The sequence below is a fragment of the Lemur catta genome, chromosome 14, assembly GCF_020740605.2.
Source record: "Lemur catta isolate mLemCat1 chromosome 14, mLemCat1.pri, whole genome shotgun sequence".
NCBI lineage: Eukaryota > Metazoa > Chordata > Mammalia > Primates > Lemuridae > Lemur > Lemur catta.
The window spans coordinates 13,447,028-13,464,306 of NC_059141.1; the positions used below are offsets into that span (position 1 = coordinate 13,447,028).

Consider the following 17,279-nt stretch of genomic DNA (forward strand, 5'->3'; position numbering starts at 1 on the left):
GCCTCAGAGCCCACTTCTCAACCTTGGGGGCCTCACCAGACCCCTGTGCTCCATGTGTCCTGCTGCACAGAGCCACTCATGGTTTCCCGAACACACCGTGTGCTTTCAGCGCTTTAGTCTTCTGAGCACCTCTCTCCCTTTTCCTTAAAATGCCTCTGCCTCCTCCTAGCGAGCTCCTATGCATTCCTCAATGGCCAGCTTATAAATTCCTCTCCCTGATAAACTCGGGGTTTGCCCCTCTTTTCTTGGTGCATTGCTAGTCCCTAGAAGGGCTAAAGACCCCTCTGGGACAGCACAGCACTTTCCACCCTTTGGTGTGGGACACACTTCCTCAGGTGAAACGTAAACAAAGGCTGTGTTCCAGGAACCCAGCGGCTTTTGGGAATAGCTAAGGATGTGGAAGTGGAGAGATGCTTTCAGTTTTCATGCTTTTTTCTTTTGTTAGTTCAGAAGAGCAGCAGAGGGACAGCCTTGGGGAGTTCGGGAGGTCAGGGGAAAGGCAGCTGGAGACCCCCGTTGCCTTGCGAGGCCCTTTCACTTTCCCTCGTCCACTGCAGCCAAGTTCAGGGGTCAGTTTTCCTCCTACTTATCCATTGTTTTCCCTCATTCGACTTTAAGCTCACTGCTCTTTAGCCAGTCTAGTTCCTAAGGCCGACAGGAAGCTCATGATTAGCTTTTAAAAACAAAACAAAACACAAGCTAAGACCTTTCTGTTCAGGAACTGTGTTTTATTCTTTTAAATCCTTCTGTGGGGCCAGCAGAGGTGGGCGCTGAATTAACAGCAGTAAATAGTGTTCGCAGACTGCCGGGGCTCATGTTTAGAACGCTGGATTACGGCCCCTCCTGACTGTATGTCAGGCGAGAGTTGTAGCTTTGCCGGCGTCCCTTTCCCTCCGTTTCCTTGCTTAATTCAGTTCCCCCCAACCCTGTCCCCGCCTCGGTGCCAGCTCCAGTTCTGCTGCAGCTTGGCTCAGTTGTCCAGGCCCAGCAGCACCGCTGCCTTAGTGGAGGACAGGGTGACGCTGGCCCTTGGTGAGCCAGTCTGGTCATAGCAGAGCATGGGGCCAAGGCCTCTGGCTGCAGCAGAGAAGTTGTGGGGCAGATGGCAGGAGCCTCCACCCATTAAGGTCACCAGGGCATGCTCTAGTGATGCCCGTGGGGACTGATCTCCCCTGGTGTTTCTCTGTCCACCCAGAGGCTCCTGCGGCCCATCCTCTTTGGCAAGCACTGGACCACCTGGAAGAGCTTAGTCTCTGCCCTGCTCTCCCGTGTGCCCTGCGCCCCCCTCCTGCCCTCTCTCCCCTCTAGGTATTAGTACCTGCCTAGTGTGAGGGTGGCTCTGACCAGCCATGCCAGGGAGGCAACGGGGTGGGCCTGGGGTGACATGTGAGTGCAGACTTCCCCCAGACTTGCCCCCAGAATGACACAGGTGAAGAGCTGCCCATGCAGATGGGAGCTCGCTCTGGTCTGCAACAGAGTGGTCACGAGGAAAGCGGAGCCACCAAGGGTTTCAGATGGTGTGCAGGTTGCCAGGGTCCAAGTTTGAGAACAGCTAGTCATACGATACACTTCAGGAGTTTGTTTCATTTAGACCATTTGGGGGAAGAATTGTTTGGCTTCCCAGTGTTGTTACTGTATTACGTAAACCAGAAAAGTGGGCAGAGATCCTTTTTCCAAAGCCCATCTGTTCTAATGTTTTGGCTAGAGTAGGACCTGCCAGATACCTGGATTTTTAGTGAATTTCTCTTCATTCCTGACCCAGGCCAGTCCTTTATTTTTCTTATAAGCTGGCCATGGGGTTCTTCCACGTATAAAAGTAAGCAGATGGATTTGCTTTGCTTTCATTGATTAATTTACTCAGTACATATTTATTGGACATTGTGCTGGGCCCTGGAAATGTGAGGAAGACACGGGGCCTGTCCTTGGAGTTTCTAATAGCTAAATAGTAATACAGCCACACCAGGGTGCAGCTGGAGCTGTGTATTCATTTCTTACTGCTGGGGTAACAAACTGCCAAATTTGGTGACTTAAAGCAACACAAATTCATTAACTCATAGTTCCAGAGATGAGAATCTAGAAGGGATCCACAGGGCTCTGTTCCTTCTGCAGCCTCTAGGAGAGAATCCATTTCCTTGCCTTTTCCAGATTCTAGAGGTCACCCGTGTGCCTTGGCTCACGGTCCTCCATCCTCAAAGCCAAGGTTGTAGCATCTGCTCTCTGGCTCTCACTCTCGTGCCCCCCTCTTAGGAAGCTCCCCTAGATAATCCAGGGTAATCTCCTTTATTCAGTTACATCTGTGAAGTCCCTTTTGCCACATAAAGCAGCATATGCTCAGGCTCAGGGGATTAGGTCATGGGCATCTCTGGGGGACCACTGTTCAGCCCACCACAGGGGCCAGTGCTGGTAACACGGGGTTTTCTGTTAAAGAAGCCTCACTGTCCCAGAGAAGGCAGCCCAGGAGGAATGTTATCTAGACCAAGACCTGAGGGATGAGTGGAATTTAGCCAGGGGAAGAGAAGACTCTATGGTGTGTGAAGGCCAGAGAGAGAGTGAGAGGTGTGCAGTGGCTGGGCTGTAGAGCATGACGATGTGTGTGGGTAGGTGACGCTGGAAGCAGTGTGCGGGGCTTTGGAGGCCAGGTGGGACCAGGTCCCCCATCTGGGGAACTGGGAGCGGCTTTGAATCATGGGCAACCTGGGGAAAGAGTCGTGTTTTAGAAAGCCCTGCAGCCAAGCCAACATCACGCTTAGAATCATAGAATTTCAGAGCTGGAAGGAACTTGATGATGCATTTGACCTAAATGACCTGAGAAGGTTAAATAACAGTCCCAAAGTCACCCAGAGAGAATAACCCCCCAGGTCTAGGAGCAGAGCTCGACAGCCAGCCAGGCGCTTTGGAAACTGTGTCTTCTTAGTTTTCCCCCAAGAACCCTGTGAGGGCAGACATTGGGAATGGAGGAGACACACTCAGAAAGTTGGGACAACATGGCCACTGTCACTGCCCCAGCAAATGGAAGACCTGGGGCTCCTGTGGAAGTTGTCCGTCTCGAAGCCGAGAGCCTGTTTCTCTGTCCCTGTGCCTCATACCAAACCCTTCCCCTAGGGACCAGAGGGTGCGCGGTAGGATACTGTGGGCTCCACAGGTGTAGCGAGCTGGGCCTCTGGAGAGACTGCGGCCGCTGTAAAGCTTTCTCCTGTTTTTGCCTCTAGCCCTGGAGCAGCTGCTGACGGAGCTGGATGACTTCCTCAAGATTCTCGACCAGGAGAACCTGAGCAGCGCGGCCGTGGTGAAGAAAAGCTGCCTGGCCGAGCTGCTCCGGCTTTACACAAAGACCAGCAGTAAGTGTGGGCCCCGGGCCTTGGAGAGGTCCCCTCAGAAGCAGAGAGGTGGCTGTGCTAGTCAGCAAGGGCTGCCGTGACTACACACCATGGTCTGGGTGGCTTCAACAAAGACTTTTATTTTCTTACACTTCTGGAGGCTGGAAGTCCAAGATCAAGGTGTCAGCAAGTTTGGTTTCATCCGAGGCCTCGCTGGTATCTCCCTGTGTCCTCACGTGGTCTTCCCTCTGTGTAGGTCTGTGTCCTAACAGCCTCTTTTTCTTTTCTTTTCTTTTCTTTTTTTTTTTTTTGAGACAGGGTCTCTCTCTGTCACCCAGCCTGGAGTGCAGTAGCAGCATCATAGCTCACTGTAGCCTCAAACTCCTGGGCTCAAGCAATCCTCCTACCTTGGCCTCCCAAAGTGCTGGGATTACAGGTGTTAGCTACTGCCTAGACCTAGTCTCCTCTTCTTATAAGGACACCAGTCATATTGGGATCAGGGCCCCCCTAATGACCTCATTTTAACTTAGTTACCTGTTTAAAGACCTTATCTCCAAATACAATCGTATTCTAAGATACGGGGGGCTAGGATTTGACATGAATTTGGTGAGGGACAAAATTCAGCCTGTAACAGTGGTGCAAGGGTGTGACCGAACGTGAGTGGGAGCCCCAGAGATCTCTGAACACTCAACCCAGCAGCCCATGAATGAGATTTGAAACGAAGTATTTTCAAAGCACTCTCCCTTGCTGGTTGAACATGGAGAAGGGATAATAAACTGTTACAATAGCCAAGGCTTAACTGAGCACTTCCCACATGTATACATGTTAACTTGTTTCATCTTCAGGACACCCTGGCGAGGCTGGTGCTATTGTTACTGAGGAAACCAAGGTCCAGAGAGTTTAAATAACTTGCCCAGTATTGTACAGCCCAAGGGAAAACAGGAAAACACAGTTTTAAGACTTGTAAATCACAGAACCCTGAGTTTATGATTTTTCTATTTTTTATTGAGGTAAAGTTTATATGTAATAAAGTGTACACATCTTAAGTATTCAGTGAGTTTTGATAATTTCATACACCCATGCACCCGTATCCCCACCACCCAAAACAAGACGTAGAACACTTCTATCACCCAGAAAGTTCTGTCTTGCCACCCTCACCACAAGGTAACCATTGCTCTGATTTCCTCCACCACAGATGGATGTTGCCCGTCCTGGAGATCTGTATAAATGGAACCATGCGATGCACATTGTGTCGGCTTTTCTTGCTCAGATTTGTCCATGCTGTTGGATGTGTCAGTAGTTTGTTCCTTTTATTGCTGAGTAGTATTCCGTTCTGTGAATATACCACGCTCTGTTCATCCATTCGCTTGTTGATAGACATTTGGGTTGTTCACAGATTGGGCTATTATGAGTAAGACGGCTGTGAACAGTCTTGTACGAAACTTGGGGAAATATGCTTTCATTTCTATCAAATTCAGATTTTTTCCGAAAAGAAAACCGTCTTGTGAGATCGTAACAGTTGACTTGATTTTTATGTCATATGTTTGAGAATTGGAAGTGCTGTTTGGGGACAGTAAGGGGCCGCACGGGGGCATCTAATCCATCTGCCTCTCGGCAGGAGCAGCCTGCATCCGAGCCAGCCAAGGGCAGTCTGCATCTGCTCAGACACCCAGAAATGCTTCCTTGCATCCGACCTGAGCCTGCCGGGCTACACTTCAAGGCCTTTTCTCCTCCTCTGTTCCCCCAGAACGAGTTTCTGCTGTCTGAACAGCAGAGCGGTCGTAAAGCTGAGGCATGTTGCTGCGTGCCCGTCTGCCTTCCCTTCTGGCAGAAACATCCGGCTCCTCAGCCTCTCATCAGAGTGTTTTCCTCCAGTCCCTTTGTCGCCTTTGCAGCTCCCCAGGCCACCCCCGGTTCCCAGGCTCCTCAAGGCTTTGTGGGGAGCGTCTCCTGGCCGACAGCACATCAAAGCAGCCGCGGTGGGAATGGCGGGTGGCGGATCCACATTACAGGGCGGGAAAGTCGGAGAGGGATGATTCACCCACGGAAGGATTCACGGTGGAATCCTTTAAAAAGCACTCTCCCCGGACCATTCAGATGTGCTCCGACTTGCGAACAGTCGATCAGCAAGAACGCCTCTGCTGGGAATTGGAAAACACCTCTTGGTGATAGGTCTGGCCCAGGGTTCTCGGTGCTAACCGCTCTGGCAGAGCCTCCTGCCTTGGGTCCCCTTTTTGGTTAATGTGCTGTGCAGCTTCCGGGGGGGTGACGCTACGCTGCCCTTGATGTGCACTTGTAGAGTCAGGCCTGCCCCACCCTGGGACTCTGCAGCTGGCAGGTGGCAGGAGTTCCCCAAAGTGAATCACCCCCATTGTGCCACCCAGGTCGCTGAGAAATATGTACAGCCACACTGAGGCCTGTGGCGACCGCTTGTATCCTTGGGAGTGACGGCCACTTATCAATAGCCACTGTCTGACAGGGAACTTTCTCTTGGGAACTTTCTCAGGGAACTCTTCTTTGTGTCCCTTAGACTGCAGAGTGGGTATGACAGTAGCTGACATTTATTGTGTATGGACTGTGTTGCAGCACTGTGCTTGATGTGTTAAATGCATCAATTACATCACTTAGTCCTCATCCCAAATCTGTGAGGGAGTTGCGTTATTCTCACTTTACCAAAAAGGGAAGCGAAGTTTGGAAAGTCACTTGCCCAAAGGCACAGGGCTGGGAGTGGCAAAGTCAGGGTTTTGGCTGAGCAGGTGAACCTAACCTCGCTTCCCCACACTCTGTTGCAGCTGATTCGTTGTTGTGTTGCGCAGCACAGAATCCTGAGTACCCCCCACCCTGAAATTAAAGCATTCATCTTTCTCTCAGCCTCCCAGGCCCGCCTCACTGTGTGTCTAACAAAAAATGAGCTCAGCCTGATGGGGCTTGTAGGTGGAGGCAGACTGATCATTTCAAGACCGTCTGTGGTCCACGTGGGTGGAGCTGTCGTGTGCTCCCACACGGTCTGAGCAGAGCGTGTGGCTGTGCATTTACGCTTTTCACATGGGATTGTCCATTTGGGTTTTCTGATCTTTGATTTTCTTAGTGTAACATGACTTTTCTACCTTGTTTGTTTTTTGTCTGGATGGGAAGGTCAAGGCCCTCTGAGGTCTTTTTACTGGGGGCTGCCTGTGGTCTGTTCATGTCCTCACCATCAAGAGTGCTGTCCCTGCCCCCTCCCCTCACCCAGCTCCAGGGACATTTCGGTGGCTGTCTCTTTGGTAGAAAGGGCTTCAAATGCTGAAGAGCTTCATGTCCCTCCTCCCTGCCCTACCCCCGTTATCTGAGAAGTACCACCCTCTGGGGTGAGGGAACTGAGGGAATCACACTGCTAGCTCTCCTTTCCAACAACACCTGTGGCCATTTCTCACCTGCTTGTGCAACTCTCCGATTGGTGTCCGTCTCCCCCACTGGACTGCTGGCTTCACAAAGGCAGAGACAACATCTGTGTTGTTCTCTGCTGTCTAGCACCTAGCACACTGCCCATGCTCAATGCACTTCTGAAAATGAATGAGTGAATGATGGAAAATTCTCCAGCCTAAGGCGGCTGCCGCCCTTTCTAGGGTCAAGTTCACTGTGCTTTTCCCACAATTGCAGAAGGTCCTGGGAGCCTTTTACTTACCAACCTGGGTAGTCCTGGATTAGCAACGCTCTGTGAATCAAAACCAAATCAACCCCCTCCTGCAGAGTGCCCAAGGCAGCCCGATGTAGCCACAGGAGGTGGCCAGTGTGAGTTTTCTCTGTAATTTACAAATCGCCATCTTAGGCAGAAAGCACCTGCTCAGAGCCTAACAGTTAAAATGCTAACAATATCTTGCCTTTTTTTGTTGTTGTTGTTCAGGCGTGTGAACTTATTCAATGATATGAAAAAAGAAATGAATGTAAAATGAACACTGAGCACTATTTATGTTCCCCCAGTTCCTTTTCTGATGATCCATGTCATCTGAATATTTTTGCATAGTCGTGGTTTACCTCTGTGTTTCTGCTTTACGTTATTTTTGCATTTAGAATTGCTGCATGCACACATTTCCATGTGTTGGCAGTTCATATGCCTTTTTTTTTTTTTGCTATTCTGAAGCTTGATGTTTTAATTTAACTCTGAGTCTTGGATAACTTTGTAAACAGCAGACATAGAGCTACCTTGTTATTTTTCAGGGTTGGGTAGTGTCTGCTGGTGGATGAACCCTAATGTTCAACCAGCCCCCTACTGGTGGACATTTAAGTTGTGTCCTTTAAAATAAAAAATATATATATTAGAAACCCAAAAGACTCATAACATTGGAGTGAGCATCCTCAAATAAAATTTCGTTTGTATGCTGGAATTTATCTGTAGGATAAATTTCTGACAGTGGAAATGCTGGATCAGAGAATATGAACACATAAAATTAAATTATCCCCCAAAGTCACTTCCAAAATGTGCCAATTTACATCTTCAGTAATCCATTTATTTGTTAAAGGTGACATGCTGTTATGTATGTTGATATGCCATGGTTTATTTTACCATTTTCCTATTGTTGAGCCTTTGAGTTATTTCTCATGTTTTAGGCTGTCATTTTTAATCTTTGTTAGTCATAAGGTTACCTTATCTTTTCAAATCCCCTAACATTTGAGTCTTGTACTCTTGAGAACTTCAGAGTTAGGTCGAAACAGGCGGTACTTCACCATGATTGTTTTCCATACTATGCAGACAAGAACACTGAGGCACGAGGGTTAGATACTTTGCCCAGAATTATGCCAGTAATGGCAGAGCTTGGCTGAGAGCTGTGTCCCTCCTCCCCCTGCAGGGCATTTTCCCCCTGCCACGCATGGGGCCTCCTCTGTGTCTCAGCAGGTGGAAGTGTGCAAGGTGTGGCAACTCCATTTGTACCTTCCAGCTCCCTCCTCTCCTGCTGCAGTCCCTGGGATGGAGTGACCTTGCTGACTTTTCCTGGCAGGGCTGGACTCTGAGGTGATGGTCCTGGGGGCTGATGGCGGAGGGCCCGTCCAGCCCCCTCCTGTTCCTCTTGGTTCTCAGGGCTCCGCTTTTGCAAGCCTGTTGGCTGGAGTCTTGGCGGTCTGTGGCCGTGGGACAGACTGATGCGGAACTGCTTCCTTCGCCAGGGGGTTGAATTGGGTCCCTTGGCTCGGTGCACAGCCTCCAACCGCTGGAATCTATCAGCCACAAGTTTCTAGGAAATGCAAATTAAGCGCCGCAAAAGAAATTCAAGATGATTTTGAAGAAGAGACACACTAGGATGAGCTTCCTCTGAAGGGTTCTAGAGAAAGGGTCCTTGGGGGATTAGAAACCACACAAGAGTTAGGAGACTAGCTTTTCTCTGCCCAGACAGGCACTGGCAAGGTGACTTAACTTGCGCAGAAGCTATTTTAAAGGAGGGCGTGGGTTGTGCCACTGCAATGTACAGTCTACAGGGTAAAGCCGGCAGCTGATGGCTCCCAGTTCTGGTTCTAGCATCCTTGCCTCTTCAAACTCAGAGCTCATATGAGCACCCCTCCACCCTTCAACAATGGTACACTACCCAGAGGCCTGGGAGCTCCATGTGCAGGTCCTCAGTGTGACCTATCTTATCTAGACATCACTCTGATGAGCCCATTCGAGTAATTCAGACTAGAGTGAGAATGACAGATGGGAAATATATCATTTAAATGAAATGCCAGGAAACCCAGAGACATCTTTACTTGGTGAAATATGAGGCAGATCATCTTTGAAGTATGGGTTCCTTTTAGCTTAAGATTATTCCTTAAGCTAATACCTTCCTGTCCTTCTGTATCCTCCCCTGCCCCTACCCGATGCCATTCCTTGCCAGCTGGAAACCTAGCAGTCAGCAACTTGTCATTTCCTTTTTGGAAATCTGTCAGCTCTCTCTCTGATGGGCTGTTTCAATCAGCTAAAATGCTGTATAGTTTACTGGAACCCAGGCAGATGAAAATGTCTCCTAGGGGCACATGGTTTCTGTCTGGAGGGCCTTTCCTTTCAGGAAGTCACATGAAACCCTTGTCTGCCATCCTCCTCCTGCAGGTGCTGATGAGGAGTACATTTATATGAACAAAGTGACCGTCAACAAGCCACAGAATGCTGAGTCTCAAGACAAAGGTATGGGCTGGGCCAGCTGAGAGGATGATGCCCCGGGAGGGGGACGGCTCCAGGCTCAGTCCCAGCCCATCCCTCCCCCTCCCAGCCTGTACTCAGACAGGCCCAGTGGCGTTATTTTTGGAAGCCACATTTTGGTTGGTGGTATTTTGGGTTGATGTATTTTTGGGATGTTTCAGTGCGCCACCCCCTCTTTGCCCATTGGATAAGGAATCTGGCCCTAAAACATCTTGGCTGTTCCCAGCATCATCCCAGGAAGAGGAAGTCATAATTCAGATGTTCGAAGAAAGCAGCTGTGTGTGGTGCTGGTCCCACGGCTTTATGTCTTTTGATCGAAGTCTGTTTTGAGGAGGAAGGGAGAGAAATGGTTGTGTCAGCAACTGCCTTAATAGTCAAAGATGATGTTGAGAGGTGCTCTCTTTGGGAGAACATTTTCTCTTCCATTGGAAGGACATATGGTGTCTTCCATGGTGCCCTACTCTTCCGCTCTGTTCTGCTCCGCTTTTCCCATAAATCCTCCAGCAGTGGGTCTGGCAGGACCCCCGGGAGGCCCAGAGGATTGCAGAGCCCCATTGCGGAGGAGCCGGGGAAAGAAGCTCCGTCTCCCAGCTCCCAAGCCGGTGACTCACATGCACCACAAAGCACTCAATCCTGCTAAAGACTTGTCTTTGAGACATCAGCCACCAAAGCTGATGGCTTTGGTGGCCAGGCCTGCCTGAGCCTGCCCCAGGGTGGCTGAAACATTCAGGCTCAGAAGAGCTTTCGGTGCTTTCCTTAAAAGTGCACAGAGGGCTGGTGCCCTAACTTCCTCGGTGTGGCTTCTCCACCTCCTGCCCCGCCGCCAAGCCTGGGCCTTAGCAGAACGCAGCCCGATGAGATTTGCCACTCTGCCCCGGGTCGTTTGCCTTCCGGGTAAACTGTGGGAGGGAAGAGCCATAATCACAGGGTCCGTGCTGAGAGTGGCTCAATATAGTGACCGCTGGGCAGCTCCTTTGCTCCCCCAAGCTCTGCGGCTAGCCCATTTTTGCCAGGGGGCGGGTAGGAGAGCAGGTGCAGAGCCGGCCAGAAACCCCAAGCCCATGGCTGGGGCATTACTGCACCCTATTCTTGGAGGAAAAACAACTTCAGCTCCAGGGACTGCCTGCCTGGGTAATTAACACCTGCTCAAATAGAACTCGCATTCCTGGGTGACAAGACTCCCCCGTGAGGCTGGGCACCCCTCACCGAAACCTCCTCTCCTGCCCGCAGTGCCCAAGGAGCAGGGCCCGCTGACCAACGGGGAGCCCGGCCAGCACTCCTCAGCCCCTCAGAAGAGTCTTCCGGACCTCCCGCCGCCCAAGATCGTAAGTGTCGGTCCAGGACCCTTGATTTCCCTGATGTCGGCCCCTTGAACTTCCAGTTGTCCTCACAGGTGTCAGTCCACCAAGTGTCTGGCATTTTCTGAGCACCTACTGTATGCAGGGCCTGGGCCAAGGCACTTGGAGGGACAGAGCAAGAGTAAACCTGCCCACGGGGGGGTCTGCTCAGGGCCACAGCACTCCGGACGCTGAGAGTGACCGGCCTGGGGAGATTTGACCTGTGCGTTTGTCGAGTGCCACCATGGGCCCCACACTACCCAGGCTCTTTCTCCAGCGCCCTGTGAGTGGGGCCATGGACAGCTGTGGTCACCAGCTCAGGCCACAGTGACCTTTGAAAAATTTGTAAATCATATCACACTGCACTTCCTGCTAGAAACCCACCAGTGGTTCTCATTAAACTTAGGGGAAAAAAATCCCTGTTCCTAAACACGGCCCCAGAGCCGAGTGTCTGTCCCGGATGCGTGTCTAGCCTCACTGCACGGGCTCCTCCCTGGCCTCCCTTCTGCCCCTGAACTGTGCCACTCTGGTCGGAGGTACCTCAGGGGCCTTGCACTTCCTGGGCCCCGGCCACCACTTCCTCTCTCCGAAGTCCTTAGACAGACTCTCCCTGACCTGGCTAAGTGAGGCACCACACCCCATCCCTGCCCGGCTGCTGTCTGCCCACCACCCAGGTACCCGCTCCCTGGCACTTGCCGCTGTGGAAACAGTCTGGTTTGTTATTTGTCTCCTCCCCCAGATGTCAACTCCTTGGGACAGGAATCACGTCTCTCATATCCTGTGTTGTGTCCAGTGTCTGCTCGCGGAGTAGGCTGTACACAAATATCCATTGATTTGGATAGGTGGGTGGAATTACAGAATCACACGGATCTGCATTCAGATCCCAGCCCTGCCAGGAACTAGCTCTTGGACCTTGAGCAAGTTATTGAAAGTCTCTAGCCCTTTGTTTCCTGATGTTTCCATGGAAGAAATGCTCACATCTGTCTCATCAGATGGTCTCACTGCACGGGCTAAGGCTGTGCGCCCCCTGGCACTGTGTGTGGCACACTCTGCTCGTGTTCGTATTCGTATTTGACGGGTGAGGAAGCCTCATGTCACAGGGCCTCAAAGTGGCAGAGTCAGGATTTGCAGCCAGGTTCTTTCTCTCTAAGGCATTTTTGTGGAGGCGTCCCAGGGAAGGGGTGGGGCCCCAGTAGGAAGGATGTATATGGGTAGCAGGGGCCAGAGCCAGCACCAGCTGACTCCACGGTCACCAAGCTCCTGCCAAGTGACCCATCACCTGATCTGGGGGCTCATGTCACCGCTGAGGGGGTCCCAAGCCCAGAGTGGCTCTGGACTGGCCCCTTCATTCACACCTTCCTGAGGGGTGGCAGGGTTCCTTAGCTGCTCTCTCCTGTGGCCACAGCTGGGGACACTGACGCCACCATGTTGGGCAGGTGGGGTAGTTGTGGGGTGTCTGGGACCATGTCCCACTGCATGAAGTCCCTCGAGCTGGGTAACAGCTAGAGGGGACTCTTTGTCTCGTGCTGGGTGACACCTGATAGATGAACCCGGGTTTCTGGGTGTCCCCTGTGACGCTGACAGTGCTGGTGACTGCCACACCCTGAACCTGTGCCCATTCCAGGCACGCAGACGTGATCCTCCCCACCCCCCATCAAGGGATGGGTGTTTTTGTCACAGCTTTTCCTATGAAGAAACAGGCTCAGAGAGCCAAGGTCCCACAGCTGGGAGGTGGCGAGGCCAGGATTGAATGCAGGTTTGTTGGCTCCCAGGCCCCCCCGCTGCCTCCCTCACTGTGCCCGTGTCTGGCAGAGCCGTGGGGCATGCTCTGTTCCTTCCGGCGCCAGCCCCCCTCACGCTCAGCCCCGCACGTGGGGCGGGAGAGGCACGTCCCCTCTGCTGTCCCCTCCACTGCTGATGCCTTTAAGCACAGGTTTTCCGTGTGGCCCCGGCATCGCTCGCCGGGTAGTGGTGGCAGAAAGGTGGCTGTTGTGAGCCAGGGCTGGGACTGTCCTATTCTGACCCAGGGTCCATTTGGCTTTTGCCGAGTGCAAGTGTCACTGTCTGCCATGCCAGGGCCAGCTGCCGTGGGCCAACACCTGGTGGCCAGGGGCATCAGCAGGCACAGTCCCACTGCCACCGAGTGCTGAGTGTCCTGGAGATCTGTGTTTTACAAACACGGTCTGGGACCCGGTGATAGTTATAAATTAATTGGGTCACGGTGGGTCCCAGCAGCCCCTGGGATTCACTGCGCCTGTGCCAGTCTCCTCCACCGAGGGTCTCTAAGCGAAGGAGGGGGCAGGAGAGGAAGGCACATGGCTCCTTCTAGGGCAGACTTCCTGGGCCCTACTCTGTGACTGGGCTTGTGTCCCTGTCTGAGAGAAACCTGGTGTGGAGTTGGGGAAATTGTCCCTTCCCAGGAATAGCATGATCCCAGGGTGGCCCTGCAGCCCAGTGGTAATTGTTCCCGGGACAGCCTCCAGGCCCCGGGGAGGTTTCCAGCCAAGCCGGCTAATGGCTAACTTTACAGTGAAGCCAGCCCCTCCCTGCTGGCGCACTTGGAGCGGACGGCAGGGTGCCGGCTGCGACTCCCCTGGCCCGGTTGCCGGGTGCTGTGCGAGGCAGCCCCGCCACCCCAGGGGCTCCAGATGTGGCGTGTGCGAGCCGGTGTCAGCTGGGGATCCTCCCCCTCCCGGCCACACGCGTGCACACGTCTGCACTCCCTCCGGCCTCCTCCCGGGTCAAGTCAGGCTGAGGGGGCCGTAACCCTCCGCGCAAGGCCCCCGGCAGTGGTGTCCGGGCGGAGCCCGTCAGGGGCTCTGAGGGAGGAGGAGGACCAGGCAGCAGCAGCTCCACGGGCAAGGAGTGTGGCAGCTCAAACCTGGCCTGAGCCTGCGGTGACCTGTGGCCTCTCCTCCTCAGACAGACAAAACCCGTCCCTTCCTACCCTGACCCCAGAATTTCTGAATGCCAGGGAGGTTTGGCTCCCCGAGTGCTGGGCCCCACCCCATGGCTGGGCCTGGGCTCTCGGGGAGGCCCCCAGGTCCCCTGTGCCTGTGGCTGGGCCGGGGCTATGCTCTGCCTGCCGCACAGTGCCTGCCCACGAGCCCCATTCTCTCTCCGGTTGCCTGGGTCCCTCCTGCAACCGCCACAGACTCAGCGCAGAGCAGACCCGTCCCGGATGGAAGGGGCAGCCAGGGGTCTGGAGCATCCTCATGGGTGTGGACAGTGACTCAGGCAGCTGTGGCCTTTCCAGGCCCCTGTCTGCAGGGCCAGGTGCTCGCTGCAGGAGCAACAGATGTTTGCTGGCCACCGTTCACGCCCTGGCTAGCACAGCCATCTCCGCCCATCGAGGCTTTGAGGCCTGAACGCGCGTTGGCTCTGGTCTCAAGGGAGCTGCTCTGTGGGCGCAGCAGCTTATTCCCCAAAAGGACGCTGCCATGGTCAGTCGGGGAGGCCAGGGCTGGCCTATCTACTAAGCCCCACTGAGAGCCTGCTGCAGGGCACCGTGGGGCAGGGTGCTCAGAGCTGCGGGGACACCTCAGGTCATCTGGGCTAAGTGAGGGCTTGGCCAAGTCTGATCCACCACCTGCTTGGTGAATAAAGCTTTATTGGAACACAGCCGCGCTTACTTAGCCGTGGATGCTTTTGCGCTGCAGCGGTAGAGCTGAATAGCCGAGATAAGAGACCCCGAGTGGCCCACAAATCCCTAAAATATTTGCTATTTGGCCCTTTTCCAAAAAATCTGCCGACCTCCCTCGTCCCTTCTGTGAACAGTCGAAAGGTTATTTCAGGCCTTGAAGTCAAATCTCTTCTGCATCTTCATTGAACACACGCAATCTCCACCATCATAATGACGATAATTAAAACCATAGCCCTTTCTCCCTAACCGGAGAGATGAGGATCTCTCTCCTCTGACCTCTGATAATAGGTCATTGTCCTGTTATGTGTCTGTGTAACTATGTGACTCTCTTCTCAGTTGTTACGTAAATCATGTCATCACTTACCTGGATCCAGGCCGCATCCTTTCCCTCTGCATCCTGCAGAGCTGGGTGTCCCGTTCCCCTTTAGAGAGGCGGAGCTTGGTATACGCCGGGCCAGGTCTCTCTACACACCTGAGTACATTGGTTCATCTTCCACCAAATACATGAACATAGAACTTTTCACTCTTTGATATTTTTACATTTTATTTTTAGGTTAGTAAAAACTGATATTTATTGAGTATTTAACAATGCTGAGCACAGTTTAATCCTTAGCACTTTAGCCCCATGTGATAGACATGTCTACTGTATTTTACATGGAGCCCAGAGTGCTCAAGCAAGTCACCCAGAGTCACACAGCAAGGATGTGCCAGGGTCAGGATTGCTCACCAGTGCCCTACACCACCTCTCTGTATTGATCCATTTACAGATTTTGCAGTGTCAACCTAAAGCAAAAAAACTGAGGCAAAATTAATGTAAATAGAGAGTTTATTGGGGTCAAGTTTGCCCTGAATATATGCTCTTATTAGCAGCAGTTACAAGTGGGGTTTTAAAGGAAAAAGGAAGAGACAGTCCCTAAGTTGTTTACCAATAATTTACATTAAAATAATATAGGCTATTGATTGGCTGAACATTGTTCTTGTACCACAGATCCCAGGAACCTGAAGATAATGGGTAAGGCGGCTAGTCTGGAACAAAATGCCTTTAAACAATTGCCCCCAGGTGTAGGGGGGACGTGACTGAGGTCCCACACTCCTGTCTTTCTGGGCCGGGTGAATTTTGCATACCGCGCATAGCTCAAACTGCTCCCAGCTATCTTTCTTTCCTCAGCAGAGAGAGGCTTAGACGTCATGCAGGAAACTCTGTCTGGTGCCCTACCCAAGAGGGGACGGGAGGCCCCCAGTGACAGACCCTGTGGTGATAATGACCCATGGGGACCTCCTGCAGAAGGGCGAATTCCTCCCTTTGTCCTGTTCTAATTGTGAGAATCTTGACCCAGAGCCAGGTCTCAGGTGGCAGATGGGATCCACCTCCTGGCAGAGAGAAGGGTCCCAGCACCACCTGATGGGACACGGCTTCTCGGAGGCTGGAGCTGGAGGCTCAGTCCGCTCAGGACGCACAGGCCTTGGGACCCGCTGGGGAGACCTGACTGCTGCTGAGACGAGAGGACCCTTCCTCTCAAGGTTAAATCCGTGAAGACTGGGCGAGGCACAGGCCTGTAATGCCACTGCTTTGGGAGGCTGAGGTGGGAGGATCACTTGAGGCCAGGAGTTAGAGACCAGCCTCGGCAACATGGGGAAACTCTGTCTCTACAGAAAAGAAATAAATAAAAATAAAAAAATAAATCTAAGGAGTCTGAAAACCTAGATTTAAACCAAATGACATTAACTCTAGGGTATATGGAAATAGACTGTAGACTCCAAGCCACATGGGACTTGGCTCTGCAGACCCTGGTGTTCTGCCCTGGGAGGAGCTAGAACGGACACTCCTGCAGCTCGTGCCAAGACAGGGGTTTCTGGATCGTTAGTCTCACCCCCGCCTCCTCAAAAGGCAGGGCAGGGATCCCCAAGGCCCAGGGGTCTGTCTGAGCTCAGGGCCCTGCAAGGTCCTTCCATTGCTGCCTCCCCCAGCTCCCCACCAGCTTGCCCACCTTGGAGCGCCAGTGCTTTCCTTTGGAGCCTCCCTGAAGACCCGGGCCTGCCCCTCACGGGAAGCGCCCCGCACAAGGACTTCTCAAAACCAAGAGCAGGAAGGCATCGCTGCTTCTGCTGTTTCTGCTCTTGAGTCCGTGCATGTTCCTGTGGCCCTCCGCAGGGGCGCCATGATTCAAGACACTGGAGACCCACATTCATGGGTGCTTACACATTCATGCCCTGCCTCTCCTAAAATTAATGCCACAATCTACTTCCCTTGCTGTTCTTAAAGGGTAGTTTATTGAGGCACAGTTTCATAGTCTAGTGCCCATTGTACAGGTGGAGTAAGGACTTGTGTATGTTCTTTACCCTACGTGGTAAAGAACCACGTGCTCACCCTCATCCCACAGAACTTTGGCCTTGTCTGTTGTAGCATCACTGGTCACTACTGATCAGGAACTGTTAACAATTCCCCACCTAGTTAATGCCCACTCAGGGATGACTCCTGGAGTCTTGCTGCATCCTTCACTGCTAGAACACAGGAGCCATCCTGTATTTGCTGAACAAGAGATTGAACTATATTACGGTAAAAATTTGAGATTCTGGAAGTTTGGAATTAGCTACCACAGCAGCCTGGCACTCTCTGGACCTTAAGTGCATGATGTGTCATGCACATAAGGATATTTTATGTGCGTGGTGTGGGGTTTGAGCCTCATTTTGCAGGGGGGAAAGCTGAACCTTAGCTAGGTGACACTCCGCGCCTGCAGCCCTTCCTCTGGCTGCAAACCCAACGCTATGACCTGGGCGACTCATGGGATGCGTGATGTTCCGTGTTCTCCCTCCCAGCCTGCTGAAAGGCCAGT

The 17,279-nt window shown here is 52.5% G+C and overlaps 1 protein-coding gene across 6 annotated transcripts in view; it reads left to right on the top strand.

The window, feature by feature from the left end:
- The window catches only part of AFAP1L2 (actin filament associated protein 1 like 2), a 92,429-nt gene that overhangs the window by 52,483 nt on the left and 22,667 nt on the right, over nt 1-17,279 (top strand). For all 6 annotated transcript variants that reach the window (XM_045568841.1, XM_045568837.1, XM_045568839.1 and 3 more), the window contains 3 exons: nt 3,210-3,338; nt 9,376-9,450; nt 10,696-10,790. In XM_045568841.1, the coding sequence (XP_045424797.1) occupies nt 3,210-3,338; nt 9,376-9,450; nt 10,696-10,790 (299 nt within the window). The remainder of the gene's footprint in view (nt 1-3,209; nt 3,339-9,375; nt 9,451-10,695; nt 10,791-17,279) is intronic.